This window comes from Mesoplodon mirus, assembly GCF_964341445.2.
Source record: "Mesoplodon mirus genome assembly, chromosome: 4".
Taxonomy (NCBI): Eukaryota; Metazoa; Chordata; class Mammalia; order Artiodactyla; family Ziphiidae; genus Mesoplodon; species Mesoplodon mirus.
In genome coordinates this window covers 67,120,501-67,139,541 of record NC_138979.1, presented here as the reverse complement: position 1 = coordinate 67,139,541, position 19,041 = coordinate 67,120,501, and the positions used below count along the sequence as shown (strand labels likewise).

At 34.5% G+C, this 19,041-nt stretch overlaps 1 protein-coding gene across 1 annotated transcript in view; it reads left to right on the top strand.

Annotated features, from left to right (window-relative positions):
* IREB2 (iron responsive element binding protein 2) overlaps positions 1-18,891 on the top strand; it is a 50,633-nt gene extending 31,742 nt beyond the window's left edge. Inside the window, exons 10-22 of the mRNA XM_082617887.1 lie at positions 446-546; positions 2,593-2,709; positions 3,779-3,938; positions 4,729-4,864; positions 6,041-6,125; positions 6,490-6,646; positions 6,959-7,083; positions 8,949-9,053; positions 9,150-9,292; positions 11,750-11,897; positions 11,983-12,105; positions 14,875-15,060; positions 15,772-18,891. Of these exons, the coding sequence (XP_082474013.1) occupies positions 446-546; positions 2,593-2,709; positions 3,779-3,938; positions 4,729-4,864; positions 6,041-6,125; positions 6,490-6,646; positions 6,959-7,083; positions 8,949-9,053; positions 9,150-9,292; positions 11,750-11,897; positions 11,983-12,105; positions 14,875-15,060; positions 15,772-15,882 (1,697 nt within the window). The 3' untranslated portion in view covers positions 15,883-18,891. The remainder of the gene's footprint in view (positions 1-445; positions 547-2,592; positions 2,710-3,778; positions 3,939-4,728; positions 4,865-6,040; positions 6,126-6,489; positions 6,647-6,958; positions 7,084-8,948; positions 9,054-9,149; positions 9,293-11,749; positions 11,898-11,982; positions 12,106-14,874; positions 15,061-15,771) is intronic.
* The last annotated feature ends 150 nt before the right edge of the window (positions 18,892-19,041 follow it).

Here is a 19,041-nt window from a genome sequence, read left to right as displayed (position 1 = left end):
TCCTGCTCTGTAAAACTATTCTTAACTTTCATTTACTTTATTCTTTCATTTTGACTATTATATTAATGTTGCTTATTGTTTAGGGAAAGTAATGAATTTCATCGTTCATGGTGGCTAGTGATTTATTATGTTGAATTTTGTTATTGGTTTTTCTCTTGCAAACAATATTTTTGTGAGTTTTATATAACTGGCTCAGTATTTCTGATGTTGTCTGTGATTGAGTAACTTTTAAAAGGGGGGGTTATGGTATGTATTTTATAAAGAGTTTTCATGAAGGGTAAAATTTTTACTATTGAGAATAATATCAATTTGTAAAGAAATCTTTTCTGAGTGCTTAGTAATAAGTAATATTTGTTTCTTGCTCATCACTGAAATTCGGCATCGTTACCTCCAAAGATTTAAAAATTTCTGAAAGGATTTTTATTGTTGTTAATCATCTTTTTAGGTTTTGACAAAGCCAAACTCAAGTCAGTGGAAACATACCTTAAAGCTGTGAAATTGTTTCGAAATGACCAGGATAATTCAAGAGAACCTGAGTATTCCCAGGTATATACACAATAACCCACCTAATAGTAGTTAAGACTGTAAATTCTGGAGCCTGACCACCTGGGTTTGAATCCCAGCTCTAAGACTTACCAGCTATACAACCTGGGCACTTTTTTAACCTTTTTGCCTCAGTTTCCTCATCTCTGAAATATGAAGATAATATCTACCTCATAGGATTCTTAAGAGGTTAAGTACAAATTCATTATGACAGTTTCAAGCACATAGTAAGTCCTCAGTAAATGATAGCTGTTATTATTTAACAAGTTAATGTTATTTGTGACCCAACTCTGATTTTATTCATTAATTTTACATAGATTTATATTACAGTAAATTTTGTGACATTTTGTCAAGTCTCAATTTTTAGTACTTAAAATATAAAATTGACTCAATTTATCAGTCTAATTTTTTTCTATTTTAGGATAAGAATACTATAATCTACTCCCCAAATATCAATTTTGATGATGTCTGCACCTGGTTAATGTCTATACTTTGTAAAAAATCCACCGTTATGAAGGGGATATACAGTTATGTGATCTTAAATGTTACAGATATTTTTACAGTCTAAGCAAGTATTTCTTATCTTTTGGAAATTTATATTGAAGTAGGTAGAATTCACTTTCAGGAAAGTTGTAATAAAATTCACTTTCTAGAAGTGTGTCAGGGATCTAAATCAACTTGGTGTTATCATTTGTATGGTTAACTGTTAAGCTCTTTTTTCTTGGGAAATCCATTTTCTCACCCAGCTTTATTTTTCTTCATAGCTTGTGTCCCTGCCTGATACCTATCAATTTGTATAATTATTTGCCTGTCTTTCCCTCACTAGAATGAATACAAGTAGGCTCCATGAGGACAGGAACTTCACCTGCTTTGTTTGGCACTCTGTCCCCAGCTCCTAGAAGAGTGCATGGCACATAGTGGATGTTCAGTAACACGTTAGGTGAATAAGTGAATACATATAGTATATTGAGTGCCATATAGAACCCATAGGAATTGAATTTTTGTGATGTTCTGGGCAAATCTTTTAACTTCTCTGATTATTTTCTGGTCCCTCTCAGTACCATTTATCAAATCTAGTGCTCTGTCCACGTTTTTTTTAAAAAGGGAAAGAATAAGAACAATTAAATGGAAACATTTTGGTGGTATAATGAAATGGAATAAATGTGCCTATTAAAAACCTGACCAGATAGATGATAAGAAATAAAACTAAAGTTCACCAGGATGTTGATTTCAAGAGAAACTCATACATACTTAGACACAGACTAGGATCACCTGGATCCATGAAATAAAAGTGTAAGAAAAGCAGGTGTTTCAGTTGTGCTCAACCAGAATAAACAGGGCTGTTAAATAATGATGAAAGTCATAGTGAAGAAAAATTTGTTTGAATTGATTATACCCAAATAAAATGTACATAGGGAAATGGTAGAAATACCAGAAGAAATTAATAGAAACCTAGCTGGGAGGTGGAATTTTTATAAAATATGATTTCTTTTAAACCAAGGAATAAAAACATGGTCTGCAGGGGCCTGGCTAGCTAAAGTAGAACCAGGAGTAGAAAAACCCTTTGCTGCTGCGTCCCCCAAGCACCCTCTATTGACCAGACATAACATCGTACAAGCTGAGAAAGGAGAAATGTTTACTAAGCCCACCTATGTTATCACAGAGCAGGCAAAGAAGGATGAATTTGGAGCTCAGAAGCAATAAACTTAGCTGGCACAGGCATCTACTTTATCATCAGGCATGTGTGAAGACAGTGTTTGTGAGAAAAAACCATTTGGGGGGAAAAGAATTTTATATAGACTGTATGGTTGGTGTTGTGCTAGTTTGCATACTGGTCTGCTGGTCTTTTAGCAAATTTTTATATATTACGTTTCATAAATTAAATGGAGTTGTTTTAAAATATTTCTTGGGAGTGTATATCACCTTTAAAACAAATTGCATTAAAACAAATGTGAGCATATTCATTCTGCATCAGAAAGTAGTACTCAAGTTGGAATCTGTACTTACAAATTCTAATTACTTTTCTCCCTCTTTTCTCTCATTTCCTAGGTGATCCAGATTAATCTGAATTCAATAGTTCCATCTGTCAGTGGTCCAAAAAGACCTCAGGATAGAGTTGCTTTGACAGATATGAAAAGTGATTTCCAAGCTTGCTTAAATGAAAAGGTAGATTGCCTTATTTGTCAATACACTTTGTGCTAAGTAAGTAGTGAAGAACTAGCAAGATGACCCATGAACTCAATCAACTGCTGTATTTTTATATGTTATTGGCGCACACCAGCAGCCCCCTCCTTTGCCTCTGTCCAGAGTGCAAGTCAGACATTTCATGAGCTTGTTCCCAGATCCACTGTGAGGACCAGAGGTTGATTGGGTATTTTTAAATAAAAATTTAAAGTTAAAAATTGAGTTTCTTAGTCATGATAGCCTCATTTCAAGTTAAATAGGTACATGTGGCTATGGCTCTTGTATTGGACAGCATAACTATTGAATATTTATGTCATCACAGAAAATTCAGTTGGGCAGCACTGCTCTAGACTTTTGCGATTTCTCAGACTAGGACAAAACCACTACACTGTTGTGATTACTCTCTTAAAGTCTGGTAAATTAACTAAATACCAAGAGACCTCTTTGACTTTCAGGGTTTGTACTTCCCGTCTTGAGAATCATGGCTTCAATCTTGTCACTTTTTCTATTCTGAGAACTAGTAGCTGGCTTTCTTTTCAGAGCCTTTCTTTTTATAATTTCTTTTTTCTTTTTTTTGAGGAAAATGTCAAACTTCTACAGGAATAAGATAGTGTAATGAATTCCGGTGTCCCTCACTTCAACAATTACCAACTCATAACCCATCTTGCTTCATCTGTTCTACATACATAAAGACACACAGGATCATTTTGAAGCAAATCTTCAAGGCCATTTTTAACAGAAAAAGTTTGTACCATCTCCTGAGAATTACTCTTAAGTAGGAATGAATAAAGAACAGCAAAGCCAAATAAGATCTGGATCATGAGTAGTTGGCTGCACTCAGTAGGTAAAAGCTTAGGAACACTACCAGACTCCTGTCACGATTATTCAAATTGATGCTTCAGCTGAATTATAACTACTGAATGTCATGGACCTTCAGCATCACTCACAAATAGTCAGAACTTACCAAATGTCAAGGATCTGCCATATTTTCTACCAGTCTTTTTTTCTATACATATCCAGAATATTTATATTTATGTGCAAATTTGTATAGGTTGGATTTAAAGGCTTCCAAATTGCAGCTGAAAAGCAAAATGATATCGTCTCTATTCATTATGAAGGAAGTGAATATAAGCTGTCTCATGGATCTGTGGTCATTGCTGCCGTTATCAGTTGTACCAATAATTGCAATCCATCTGTCATGCTTGCTGCAGGTAGGTTGCGGTTTATAGCCATACATTTTCTGTTATATTCACATTCTGTTTCTTAGATTATGCATGAGTATTGATGCCTGTGTTTGATCTTGAGAACCTGAGTTTTTAATTAGGTTTTAAGGAGCCTAAGTTTGATTTATGTTATTAATTTTGTTTTTATTACAAAGAAGGTGAATTTTTAAAATTATAACATGGATCTATGAGTTTTAGGTTGTATCTGTTTTATCTGTCAATTTAGAAGTATAGTTAATTAGCAGATCTCTTGAGCTACTAGACATTTACCATAGCAGTGTACTAGATTCAGTTGAGACACAAAGGAAGTAAAAGATGATTGACAAGGAATATAAATGAAATCAATTGTATGTACGTGGAACAATTCATTAATCGTATAAAATCAAGTATAATAAATGTTAAATTGCTATTAGTTCATTACGATTATAGCATTTAAAATGGTTCATTTAATGATATGTATTATATGTGTACATGATGTTGTTATATATCCTTTTCCATTTGTGTGCATGATGCCATATCAGATTGTATATTAATAATTTATAATGTAAAAGCTAGTATATCTACCACAATTTTTTATTTGTTTTAAATGAAACAAATCAATAGAATAAAGTGAACAAAATAATGACAGTAAATGTGTGAATATTAGACTTTTACCCTAACCTGTGTTGGAGGTGACCTGTAAAATAAACCATAACCCTTTCTTACTTCCTACTTTAATATGAGGGAAAGAGGGAGAGAAACATTGCCATGATAAATTATTGTTTATTTACTATTGCAGGTCTTTTGGCTAAAAAAGCTGTTGAAGCTGGTCTGCATGTTAAACCTTATATAAGAACAAGTTTATCTCCAGGCAGTGGGATGGTTACACATTACCTCAGTTCAAGTGGAGTATTACCGTATCTTAGTAAGCTCGGGTAAGTGATGGTTACCACTCTTTATATTGACATTGGTATTCAGCAGTGATTGAAACTACTTGTTAGGACCTTTCATATACAAAAAGAAGATAGAAAAAAACTCTTTAGTTGTACTCGTTGCCTTGCCATTACCACAAAATCTTTGAGGCCGTATCACTCAGCAGACATTTACTAGGCATATTCAATGAGCAGCAAGGCATTGTGTTGGCTACAAAGAAGTAGGAGATGTGATCTCTAATTTAAAGATGGAAACACAAGACAAACAAGTAAAACCAAGTAACAGTGACAGACAGGTAAGGGATGGTACCAAGTACTACATAATTTGCATGAGTCATGTAGATCATCAGTTTTCAGAACAGAGTGAGATCTTATAGGTTGCATTATTAACTGAGTAAATTATCTTAATTTTGTGAGATTATTGTATCCATTAAGCATAGGTTAGGTTGTCCCTGAACTTTGGAGAAAATAACATGTTTTTTCTGTACTAAAAAGAATAATTGATGCTAGCTGTGTTTCCACTGTGTACTTTGGAACATAGTGTCTTATGTAAATCAATTCTTTTGCAAAACTGCCTGCCAAGTTTTAGGTTTTTTTCTTTGTTTAGAAGAGCAGCTGAAAGTAATTTTGAGGATTATACCTGTAATTTTTAAGTTATATCATCTTGGAGTTTTTGTCAGGAGCTTTTCTTGGGTTTAGTTGGTTGAGAATTAAAAGATTACTCCTATCAGAGTACCCAATTACAGTGCCTCTTTGGGGGCCTTTGGTCGGATTGTTGCAGCCAGGTCCTCTTGATATTTGACAGTTTAAACCCCTTTGGAGGAAAGTATAGTATCTATTTTTTTGAATGGTCATGTTATATTCCTAGCGAGTAGTATCTGAAGAATTTTCTTGCATAGTGTGATAAGTTTTGTGTCAGACTTAGTTAACCAAATTTAACTAGGGAGTGTCCTAAGTATCAGGGCTCTTCAGAGGTTTGCCTTCAGTACAGATAGCATGCCTGAGGGTCAGACTTGATTGCTCAAAAGCTGTGAAATGAACATGTTGATGAAGGTTCGTGTGTTGTGAATATTCTCTTCAGCAATCTTACTACAGTGATGGAAATGAAAGATAAGACTTGTCCTTTCTTTACAAATGTTGTGATTTTCTGTCCAATCACATTTATTTTTTGAAATGCAGATTTGAAATAGTTGGCTATGGATGTTCAACATGTGTGGGAAATACAGCACCCTTATCAGAAGCAGTTTTAAATGCAGTAAAACAGGTAAACTGTGTGGATCAGTAAGACATCCAAATGGTTTTTCCTAACTGTATTTCACTATTATCAAAAATATATATTAATGTATTTATACTTCTGTAGTCCTTGCATCTCTTGGAAAGAGTAACCTATCAATCATAAAATGATTCTTTGAAGTCATTTTTAGAACCCTGAACTAATTCCTTAATAGTGTAAGGAATTATTTTAGTTTATTTACAGTACTGATAGTTCTGTACCTAATAATTGGAAATAATGCTTTTGGTTATCATGCCCTCAGAAGTGTAATATTTGAGATTTCTTATATGTGATTATCCACATTTGTACCATCTCTTGAATTGAATATATTCATTTGTGTTTTTTGTTTTTTCAGGGTGATTTGGTTACTTGTGGAGTTTTATCTGGAAATAAAAATTTTGAAGGTCGTCTTTGTGATTGTGTTCGTGCCAATTATCTTGCTTCTCCACCCTTAGTGGTAGCTTATGCCATAGCAGGCACAGTGAATATAGATTTCCAGACAGAGCCTTTAGGTATCTTTTCCTTTATATGTATACATATATACCTGCGCACACTTTTTTTCCCCAAAAGTTGTACTTTTGAAATGTTTCCTAGACTGTTCATTTATTGAATTACTTCAGAAAATCTTATCATGATGCATTACTAATTTTTGATTCATATGAAGAATATATAATGTGCAAGTAATTAGTTCTTTCAGATGCTTACATCTGAAGCACTCTTGTTGAATAATATACTTGGTTTCTATGATGTGTCTTTGAAAAGATGTGAACATTTTGAGGGAGTTACTTTTTATACTAAATTTCATATGAAAAATTTTTAACCAGGTACTGACCCTACTGGCAGGAATATTTACCTACATGATATTTGGCCTAGTCGAGAAGAAGTTCATCAGATAGAGGAAGAACATGTTGTATTATCCATGTTTAAAGCATTAAAAGAGAAGACAGAGGTAAGACTCTCATTTGTTTCTTAAAAGGTTTAATAAAGTGGCAGTGTTTCTTTATTTCATGTATCTTTCTGAATGGAATCAAAATTAAAATTACATTATTTTGAATACACAGTGAGTGACATTTTGTATCTGGAATCTCTAGTTTCTAATTAAGAGTATCAGAATTGATTTATTTACTCATTAGAAATGTATAGCAAACATTTATATTTGGCATCCTGAACACACTTCATAGAACCTCCCCTTGTTTGTTGTTACCATTCCAATGGTTCAAAGTTCAAAAGAAACAAGAGCAGACATTGAAATCTCCCTCCCACCCATTCCTTAGCCATCTACTTTATCTCCTCAAAGGCAACCAGTTATGTCAGTTTCTTAAGCATTGTTCCAGAGATGTTTTGTGTATCTAGAAGCTAATACATACATTCACACTTTTTAAAAAGAACTTAGAATATAAATATGAGAGCAAAAATGATAGTTATTCACTTAACAAATATTTATTGAGCCCCTAGTATGTGCCAGGCACTCTTCTAGCTGTTTGGAATATATCAGTGAAGAAAACACAAAGTTCTCAAGGGGAGAGGCAGATAGTAAACGGTAGACAGAATAATTAGGTAAATTATACAATATGTTAAAAAGTAATGAGTGCTGTAGAAAATTACAGAACAGGGTAAAGAGAACCAATTGTGTAAAATTTGTGGAGTAGATTGCAGTTTTATATAGGATAGTTGAAAACATGGTATTTGAGCAAAGTTTTGAAGGAGGTGAACAAGTTAGTCATATATCTGAGCAAAGAACAGGGCTTACCAGGTAGAGGGACCAGTGTAAAGCCTTAAGGAGGGAACCGTAATCAAGGCAGTGTGACTAGAACATAGGAAGTAAGAAGGATGGTGGTAGGTAATGATGTCCAGATTACATAGGGAATTTTAGGCCATTATTAAAATTTAATCTTTTACTCTGAAGTGAGATGGGGAGCCATTGGAAGGTGTGGAACAGGAGTGTCATAGTCAAAAAGATTGCACTGTCTTTGAATTGAAACTATATTGGGGCAAGAGGATTGGATAGTAAGAAGGATAGAGTCAGGAGGACCTATTGTATGTAGTAGTCCAAAGTGAAAAATGGTAATAGCATGGAACATTTGGGGTAGCAGTGGAGGTGGTGAGTAATGGTGAGATTTTGAACATAGTTTTTTTTTTTTTTTTTCTTTTTGCGGTATGCGGGCCTCTCACTGTTGTGGCCTCTCCCGTTGCGGAGCACAGGCTCCGGATGCGCAGGCCCAGCGGCCATGGCTCACGGGCCCAGCTGCTCCGCGGCATATGGGATCCTCCCAGACCGGGGCACGAACCCGTATCCCCTGCATCGGCAGGCGGACTCTCAACCACTGCGCCACCAGGGAGGCCCTTGAACATAGTTTGAAGGCAGGACTAATAATACAGTGATGTAGGACAAATATGTTGGGGAAAAAAAAAGGTTTATTCCATGATAATATCCTTAAATATTAAAAGTATACCCCAAAACACACTTAATGTTTTGTTTAAGTTAAGCAACATGTTTAGATCTTTCTAAATTCTTTAGCTTTTCTGGGGTTCTGTAAAGTCTTTCACATTCAGTTTGTATTGAAACTTAACTCTTAGGGCATTCCTGAAAATCTGGTATATTGGAATTCGATGAGCAAATTTTATCAATTCAGTCCAAAAATGTCATAATTTTATAGAATGCAGTATCTTAGCTTTCTTTCCAAATGCATGAGGCCTATTTTCTTTTTTTAATTCTAACCTAAGTACTATGTTAATTTCCTCATTTTCATAAACCTCTTTTTCTGACTCCATTTTATCTTTCTTTTGGTTTATCAACCAAAACCATATTCACAGATGGGGAATAAACGGTGGAATTCTTTAGAAGTACCAGATTCAGTTTTGTTTCCATGGGATTTAAAGTCTACTTATATCAGATGTCCTTCATTTTTTGATAAGCTTGTAAGTACTTTTTTACTATGTGATATTTTAAAAATTGTTTGAAGTTTAAACAACCTCATGAAGAGTTAAATGCCTTCAACATGTTTTACCTTTTAGACCAAAGAGCCAGTTGCAGTCCAGCCTATTGAAAATGCCCATGTCTTATTATACCTGGGCGACTCTGTCACGACAGATCATATATCACCTGCTGGAAGCATTGCTAGGAGTAGTCCTGCTGCTAAGTATTTGACAAACAGAGGGTATGTGTACATGGTTATAGACTGTTTTTGTTTTATCTTTCTCATTAATCAAGAGGCTTTTACTGGTCATGTTCCTTTATCCAGTAAATTACATGCTATCATGGGTGCCTGACTGTCTATGTATTTGACCTAAGCAAAAACTGGGATACCTGTTGTACCTGCTTTTGCTTGTAACTTTAGAAATTGAAATTGCTATTTTAAATTGAGCCCTTGTCCATTAAATAAACAACTAATTGGAAACAGGAGTTTTCTTTTTCAGTGCTACTTTGTTGAAAAGTCAGATTGGTTTGACCTACCAAATAAAGCCTGATGGTTCTAACCATCTTCCAGTGTTGGACTGCACAATTTAAATGTGTGTATTTTGGGCTATAAAATGTACATGTGTGAGGCTAGGCTTGATCTGTATCAAATCAAAAGACAATGAATTTCTGCTTATTTCACAAGAATAATAAATGTGAATGTAAAGGAGATCATTTACATAGGATATATAAATCCAAAACTAGAAAGATTTTGTTTCATTTATGTGTGATTAATAACGTAGAGTTGCTCGGTTATCAAAGAACTGTTTTGACACCAGAGACAAAATTTTGCTAAAGGTAGAATTTGTGGTATTGCTGCCTGATTAGCTTTTTGATTCTTGAACTATGCAAATGATAAGACTTTTCATTGAAATATCTTATAAAAATCAGTGCTACATAGCTTGGTTTGACATGTAATACTGCATAGCTCTTACTATAATCTCATTAGTGCTATTGTGAAATCTGTGTTTGAATTTATTTTCTAGTTAATTGTAGTTTGGTGGGAATTAAAACACTTTTTGGTAGAAATTGCTAATAGCAACTCCATTTGGTATAATTTGATGAAGATAAATCAGTTTGTTTTACACACGGCTTTTGTTCATAGTGGTGAGAAATAAAATAGGTTTTATTTCTCCCAAATATTTTTTAAAAGGTGATTTCCATCTTGGTCGTAATTGTGACAAAGATTCCAACCCCCCCCCCAAAGAAAAAGCCACCACTTCTCTCAAATACACAATTTTTATATTTATTGTAATTGCTGATATGGATTTCTTAGCACAGTTAATACCGTAGTTTTCGTCAGTTAAAAATTTTATTTTTAAAGACACTCAAAACCCTCTCCATCTCCATCCTGAAGTACAGTGTTTAAATGTACATCCTGAGATAAGATGTTTAAATTAGAAGAATATTTGTTGTCTTTACGTAAAAGACCAAATTAGAGACTGATGGAAGTTGGTTATTGATTCTTGAGATGCTTATGCTCAGTTTTCTCATGTCCCTAAAAGGTCATTTATATAGTAACCAATCCAGTAGCAATGAATATCCATAGCACACAGATAATGGTGTCTAAATACCAAGTCTTAGGACAAGCAACCATTTCGTCTTAGAGAAATGGTTGATTCCAGGTTTGGCCCTGGAAAATATACAAGATGATTCTAGATGTCTTATACCAAAAGCAAAAGAGCCATAGAGACTACCAAAGAGTGTTTTAATTCCCATCAAACTAAATTAACTTCCAGCCTTTCTGTCAAAAGGTCTCAGGAGCCAACTTGAATCTGTCACTGCTCAAAGATGGGACATGTTGAGCATCAATAAAGTTTGTCTTCATAGAAGTTTTCCAGCTAAAAAATGAAGAAGGAATAAGAGAAATAGAGTATCATCATTTTGCAGTCCCTAATGCAGTCTAGACAATGATGATCAATCACTGGTAGCATTCCAGAAAGAGAAAACTGGGTATCATGTGCTCCTGATGGAAGTAAGACCTATGCAGCATTGTTGCAAAAATTAAAAACCCAAATCTTGTCAAGTCACTAGATTTGACATCTGGTTAACAAGAAATACAGGAGGGAGAACAACATATGAAATGATACTGTGGAGATGCAGTCAGCACGGTCTAGATATAGGAAACTACACTACAAATGACCTAATTTCTTTAGATAAAGTATAAGAGGAGACAAAAAAGGAGAGGGAACATATAGATTAGAAAAGACTTGAGATCAACTGGATGAATTTATAAACCATATTTGGATCTGATTGGAGCAAACCAACAACTAAAAAAGTAATAGGAAAACCAGGGACATTTGAATATTGACTGGCTAGCTGGTATTAAGAAGTTCGGAGGGTTTTGTTTGTAACAAGGTAGTATTTTTAAGTCCGTATCTTTTAGAGAAACATACTGAAATGTATACAGTTAAAATATGATATCTGAGTTTTCTTCAAAACAGTCTAATGGAGGATGATAAGAGAAGAAACAGATTCCATGAATTGATTATTGTAGAGTAGTGATAGGCTCCTGGGCATTCACTGTTCTGTTTTCTCTACTTTTGTGCATGCTTGAAATTTTCCATAATAAAAAAGTGTTTATGAGTAAGTTTTACAATTTAATAATGTGATTATTTTCCATCTAAAATAAAAACTAACTTTCATAACTTTGTTGCAGCCTTACCCCTCGTGAATTCAACTCTTATGGAGCCCGAAGAGGTAATGATGCTGTGATGACAAGAGGCACTTTCGCAAATATCAAGCTTTTTAATAAGTTCATTGGAAAACCAGCTCCAAAAACAGTTCATTTTCCATCAGGACAAACGGTAAGGATGTATACAGAGTATTTAGGCAGTTGCTAACTAGATGAAAATTTGTATTAAAATTTCTTATGTTTGTTTTAATCTACAGCTAGATGTATTTGAGGCTGCAGAGCTGTACCAGAAGGAAGGTATCCCACTGATTATTTTAGCAGGGAAGAAATATGGTTCAGGAAATTCAAGAGATTGGGCTGCCAAAGGACCATACTTGCTGGTATTGATTCTTAAATTGTATCTTAAACTTCAAAGAGTTTTAAATATTCCCTTTTGTCAGTAACATCCTGTCAAAGTTCATTTTGTTCATTTAGACTTTGTATGCCTACTTGGATCTCATCTGTGGGTGTTTTTAAGTGACCTTATATAATACGTTGTACTAATCTAGTTGCATTTTAATACTCTGAATTTAATTAAACTTACATCAGTCGTATTTGTGAAAATAAATGTGGTAGAGGGAAAGGGTATTCTGTCTTAAATTATTGCTTTATAATAATAATTATTTATACCCATTGGTAGGTTTTGTTTTTTTTTTAAAGAATTTATTTATTTATTTATGGCTGTGTTGGCTCTTCGTTTCTGTGCGAGGGCTTTCTCTAGTTGTGGCAAGTGGGGGCCACTCCTCATCGCAGTGCGCGGGCCTCTCACTATCGCGGCCTCTCTTGTTACGGAGCACAGGTTCCAGACGCGCAGGCTCAGTAGTTGTGGCTCACGGGGCTAGTTGCTCCGCGGCATGTGGGATCTTCCCAGACCGGGGCACAAACCCGTGTCCCCTGCATTGGCAGGCAGATTCTCAACCACTGCGCCACCAGGGAAGCCCCCCCATTGGTAGTTTTACTTGCCCCCTTTTCATTTAATTTTCTCTGATTTGCTCCATCAAAGGTTAACGACTCAGAGATAGTGGGCCACGTTTTACTTTTATCTTTTTCCAAATAGGTGATATTGGTCCCTGGCTGTCTGCTAGGAAGACATTTCTGTTGAGACTGTTTCCTTGTTGAAGAGCAAATAGGGGATCTGTTGGAGAGATAGTCCTGTGACGTGTGCTCTCTGCCATTTCATACTCACACTGTGCTTCTCTTTACAATTGTAGTTGTTGAAAAGGCTGGTCAAAATACAGCCCTCATAGCTATTATAATCATACAAACGTCATTTGTTTTGAATCTTTAATTCCCCTCCCCCTTAAAATGTAAATACTCTAAGGAGTTATGGGAATAAGTCTAATTCTTTCGTCTTTGTAAGATAATAATTTTAAGTACCAGCATACTTCAGAGATACTCCAGTTTCGGTTCTTCACTGCAAGAAAGTGATTATCACAATAAAGCGAGCTGCACAAGTTTTTTGGTTTCCCAGTGCATATAAAAAGTTATGTTTACACTGCACTGTAGTCTGTTAAGTGTGCAACAGCATATCTAAAAAAAATTGTACATACTTTAATTAAAAAATACTTTATTGCTAAAAAATGCTAACCATCATCTGAGCCTTCAGCAAGTTGTATAGTAACATCAAAGATCACTTGTCACAGATCACCATAACAAATAAAATAATAATGAAAACATTTGAAATATTACAAGAATTACCAAAATGTGACACACACATGAAGTGAGCAAATGCTGTTAGAAAAATGGAGCCTGTAGACTTGCTTGACACAGAATTGCCAAAAAACTTCAATTTGTTAAAAAACATAGTATCTGCAAAGCTCAGTAAAAACAAGGTATGTCTATATCGTGAATATTAATTATAGGTATAGGTTCCCTTTTTTTCCTCAAGTTTTTTTAGCTTTTGTTGTTGTTGTTGTGGGCTTTCCTCATATAGCTGTTGATCCTTAGCTGTCCATTCAGTTAGACATTAAAAAACTGATTACAAGCTGTAGTTGTGAGCTGCATTTTGTTAGTGGGCCTTACTAATGATAAGCTACCTTTTTCATTGAGATAACCCTATATGTTAGTATCTGTAAATACTTTCTCTGGGCCATTCAGTGAGACCCATTGAAGAAACAGACTTACTCCCCCCATTTCTGATAGTATTCTCACCCAGACTTCCCGTGAGCCTAGTGTTCCTCCTCAGTCTAGAGCATCCATCCTCTATAGGATGATGGCACTCCCAAGGGGTGCAACAAAATCTTACTCTTTTTATGTATGAAGTATAGATACACATATAAAAACAGATACACAGTATATTTGTGACATTAAATTTTTGGGGGGTGGGCAATGAGGAGGAAGATGTGATTAGAAGGGAAATGTCTAAAACTCCTTAGGAGGATAATAATGAAAAAAAGTAGAGAAACATGGGTCTTTAGCTGATTTTGTCCAGAGAATAGCCTCCTCTCTTGAGTGGGAACTGAGCTGGAGATCTTACTGCTTTTTATAGACTTCTAACTAGTATCCCAGTGTTCTGAGAAACTCATGCCTCTGAGTCTCAAGCCTTTTCTAGGTTCTTTGTTGCAAATTGACTCAAATCTTACTGGTATCACCCTAGTTTCAGTTTATCAGTTTGTAGTTTCAACATTGTCTGCTAAGTCAGTTACCTGTCTCTGTTTTCTAAATATTTATAGAATTTGCACATCCTGTTCCCTTTGTTGCTATGGGTTTACACTTCTTTATTCTTTTATTTCAGTGGCAATTTAAAAGGGAGTGTTGATGAACACATATGTTAGATCTACCATAATTAAACAGAAATCCTCCTGAGCCCTTTCTGAGTTTAAAGCAGCTGCCCCCAATTATAGAGAGTGCTTACTATATGGTAGGCACTGGCAGTACTTAACCCTGGAGTGGCCGAGGGGCAGTTAGAAGGAGTTAAGGAGCTACTTAGAGAAAAATAAACTATAAAAGATTTCTTTAAATACTTTGATATAACACTGACCTTTTAGTATGGGGTATTGGGTTTAAAGTTTTTACAGAAAAGCCAAAAGTAGAATTTTTTTCCTTTTAAAATGCTCAGTAAAGCAACTTTCAGAGATGAATGGAGGAAATAAAATGCATGTTTGTTACAGGGTGTGAAAGCTGTTTTGGCTGAAAGTTATGAAAAAATTCACAAAGATCATTTGATTGGAATTGGCATAGCTCCACTTCAGTTCCTTCCAGGAGAAAATGCAGATTCTTTGGGCCTCTCTGGCAGAGAAACATTTTCTTTAACATTTCCTGAAGAACTGTCTCCTGGAGTTACGTTAAATATAAAGGTATATCTAAAATTCTCAAATATATGATTGTGTACTATATATTTAAATAGATGGTTGTAAATTGAGTAAGAAACAATTACTGTAAATTGCATACTAATGTCAGTTAGTGAACAAATTGTAGTTTAAGAAGGCTCTGTTTTCTCTGTACTTAAACGGATGTTAATATAGTTGATGTTCTCCGAGGAAAAGTAAAAAACACCGTATACTTAGTCCAGAAAGAAGACATGGACTTCCAGTTACACACGTTAGCTTCCTTTTCCTCGTTATAAGCTCTCTCTGTCCTGATCTAATTTTATCCCAGGCACGTACACCACTTTAGGAGAAGCCAAAATTGAGTGTTCAGGGTTAGAGTAACACAGACTTTACAACCAAGAAAAAAGGAAAAAGTAGCAATATTATATGCAATGAATATTTAACATAAAATGAACATGAGTAACAACTTCCCTAATTAGTAAGTCAAAATCTAAATCATTTGATTTAATGTTTTAGGTGATACGATGCTTGTTATTTAGAATTAGGGACAAAAATAACGTGTTTTTCTACTTAGCTGTGAAGCCTGTGGTTTGGTATCTTAGGTGTTTTCAAGAAGGAGAAATGTTTCTCAGAGAGAATATGAGTATAGTCATTGAATATGAAGACAGATGGTCTTAACCACTAAGTAAAACTTTGTAGATTTTACCACTCATGTGAGATGTTTTTGTTTGTTTAAAGACAAGCACTGGAAAAGTATTCAGCGTGATTGCTTCCTTTGAAAATGATGTGGAAATAACATTGTTCAAACATGGAGGATTATTAAACTTTGTGGCACGAAAATTCTCATAGTATCTACTCACCATGGATACCTTTCATAACTGGTAACTGCAAACAAAGCCTTTTGTGCTGGACCCAGGAATCCTTACCATGGAGCTGCAGATAGTCCCAGTATGCTCTTATCTCATCCATGGATGTAAATGATTATGAATCAATGTAGTGACTGAAATGAAATCTTCTTGATTTTAAATAATATACGAATGGTGCTATTAACATTGCTAAAATCAGCGTGTGAAGTGTGTTGTGGAAGAGGCCTGTAAGTATGGGGGGATATTTTATCAGACCATTTTGTAAATAAAGGCAGAATTTGAACTTGTGTTAAAGATTCTTATATGAGTAACCTTCCTGAAGTCTTTCGTTTAGTTTTGCACCTATAAAACTGTATACTACTGTTTGTTGGTTTAAGAGTAGCAGATTGAAATATAACAAGCCAGATAACTAAAATTGTGGAAGGTGAAATCTGATTTATAAGTGGATTTTCAGATACATTCGTTCCTTTTCAGAATTGAGTTGCACATAGTTGTCATTCTTAGTTTGTAATATAAGCCAGGGTTATCCTAAGTCTCAGTCTAACTGCAAGGGATAGAACCTGCCCCATACACAATCATTCTGTCCAATCCAGCCAAGGTTTCCTCCACATCAGAAGGTGGACTGTTACAGAATACAATTGATTGCGTAGCACCATGTATTGGCAGTGAAAATATGTATCATGTATGCAGCCCTTAATTTTTCAGTAATTTGCTACTGTGACCCTGGCAAGCCTCAGATGGCATTATATCAATTGGATTATTTTGCTCACTCTGTGTGATACTGTAACTTCCTATAACCTAATATTTTAGGTATTATTAACTAAAAGTCCACACTCTTTTATGGTTGCTGAAGAGAACTTTATTTAATCATTAAACGCTAACATGATTTCCTCTAGATTTTTAAATTATCCACCCTAAATTATATGGTTGTTCAACCCTAAACATTTTTTAAATGTTGGTTACTTCTTAATTATTTAAATCGATTTCCTGTCATTTTGAATCATTTTACCTGGGATGCATGATACTATTAATTATATATGCTTTTGCTAACCGTCAGGATAAAACACTTAAGTTATTGCTGTCTGAATACTGTATTTTCTCTATTTGCATGTCTGTTTATCACATCAAATGTTATGTCAACAAGAAGTTTGTCAACTTTTAAGAAAAAGGTTGGATAATTAATTCCAAAAAGTCCTATACCTTTTTTTAAATTAAGAAATTAAACTTAGCAGGCAAAAGGTTAATTGTAGTGATTTTTTTCCCACATGGAGATCATCATATGACCTAGTTAAGTTACTGCAATTCAGAATTAGCTCACATTGCACAGAATAAAGAATTGTTTTTTTTAAGCTAAAATGCTGAAATTACCAAACCAGTGGGTAAAGACCACTGAGAACTTTGCACATAATCAAATCATACAATCTTTCGAAAATATTCTGCAAATATGTGTTTAGACAATTAGATGGACTAGAGTTTGGCAAAATGATTTCCCTTTTATTTAAATTTTTTATAAATATTTTCTTTGATACTTTCAAATCACATTGTGTTCTTGATATTTTATAATGCTGTGTATTTGTCAATGCATATGTTTTTAATTTACATGAAAACATGAATTAGGGATGGAGAATTTACAAGTTGAACATTAAAATATCTGTTACAGGCTTTGAAGAAATGATAATCCAGATTGTTACGTGTGGGGAAAACATCTGTTTTATTTTTAAGCCATACTGTAATATAATACGTAACCTACGGGCAGAGGCCTGGGCATCATCAGAAACAGCACATCTAGGAGATGAAGAGATGAAGAGATGTTAGAGCTAGCCAGCTATGAATTAAACATTTATATTTCCAGTCTACCCAGTCCACTAATAATACAAGCAGATCTTGTATTTCAGGAACAAAATCAAGGTTCTCTTAATCTCTTGCTTATATACAATGAACCAAAAAGCTTGGTAAGCAATGGCTATCAATTTGTGAGGAGAGTCATGGATGTATGTCCCAGAGCATACTTATATTTCTGCCTCCAGCCAAATTCTGTGTTTGCAAAAATGTGGCCCCTGTTGGTTTTTATTGTTTTACTTATCTCCTTTGTTGAATATATCTGGATAATTTTGTGTTCTAAAAAAATACACAAATATTGTGGCAGGAAGTATAATAGACCCCTGAGAGAAGGAAGTTAGTGTTGTGACTTTGAAAGTACAATTTCAAAGGTCATTATCAACAGCAGCATTTTTGTTATATTTTAAGAAACATTATGCTACATACCATTGCCATATTTCATGCCTTTGGGTTGCTAATCGCTGAAAATGTCGTCCAGTCACTGAATTGCCATTAGTATACCTAAAAAGTTTCCAAGATGACAGTTGTTACTTCCTGTTTTATCTCCAAGCTGACATTTGAATGAGAGGTATTAGACTCCCTTTCGCTAAATTGCTCAGTTTTTCACTGGGAATCAAAATTCAGTGGTACTAAAGGACAAAAAGTACAGCTAAGACCTAAATCAGAATTCTAGTTGTTTGCATATATGGTAACAGTGTTGTGTGCATTCGCCTTCTCAGTGTTGAGTGAGAGGATGAGGAGAAATTATTTGACTGACATTTTTCTGTGGTTGAATTAAAAGACACCTTTCTTTTGCCTTCAGGTTTAGGAGAAAGTGCTAAGATACTGGATGTTGACCCTATCTTAGTTTGATTTGGAGTTATAAAAGAGAGGGGAAGGAGGTGGACTTAGTCTTCTTTAGTGACTTTTCCCCTAAAGTGTGATAGTGCTGATGTTTCTATCAATTTTACACATGGTATGTAATTATGAAACCATATATCTCACTTAAGTAAATATAAATCATTGTCTATTATTTAAAGCCAACAAAACAGTATAACAGTTTTAAGTTCAATAATTTTAAGTATTGTATAGAAATATATTGGAGGCAAAGTTCAGTTGATGACAATTGTGTATATGTTACTGATGCTGTAAATTATTTTTAATAAAGAAAATTGTATTATCACATATTTGACTCTTGTTATAAAATATTTTGTGGTAATTAAAAAATAAAATATAACTTAAAAAGAAATAGGATACCATCCAGAAATTTCTCTTCAAACATGTTAGTTAAATGTTCAGACATTAGTTATTCCCAATATAACTG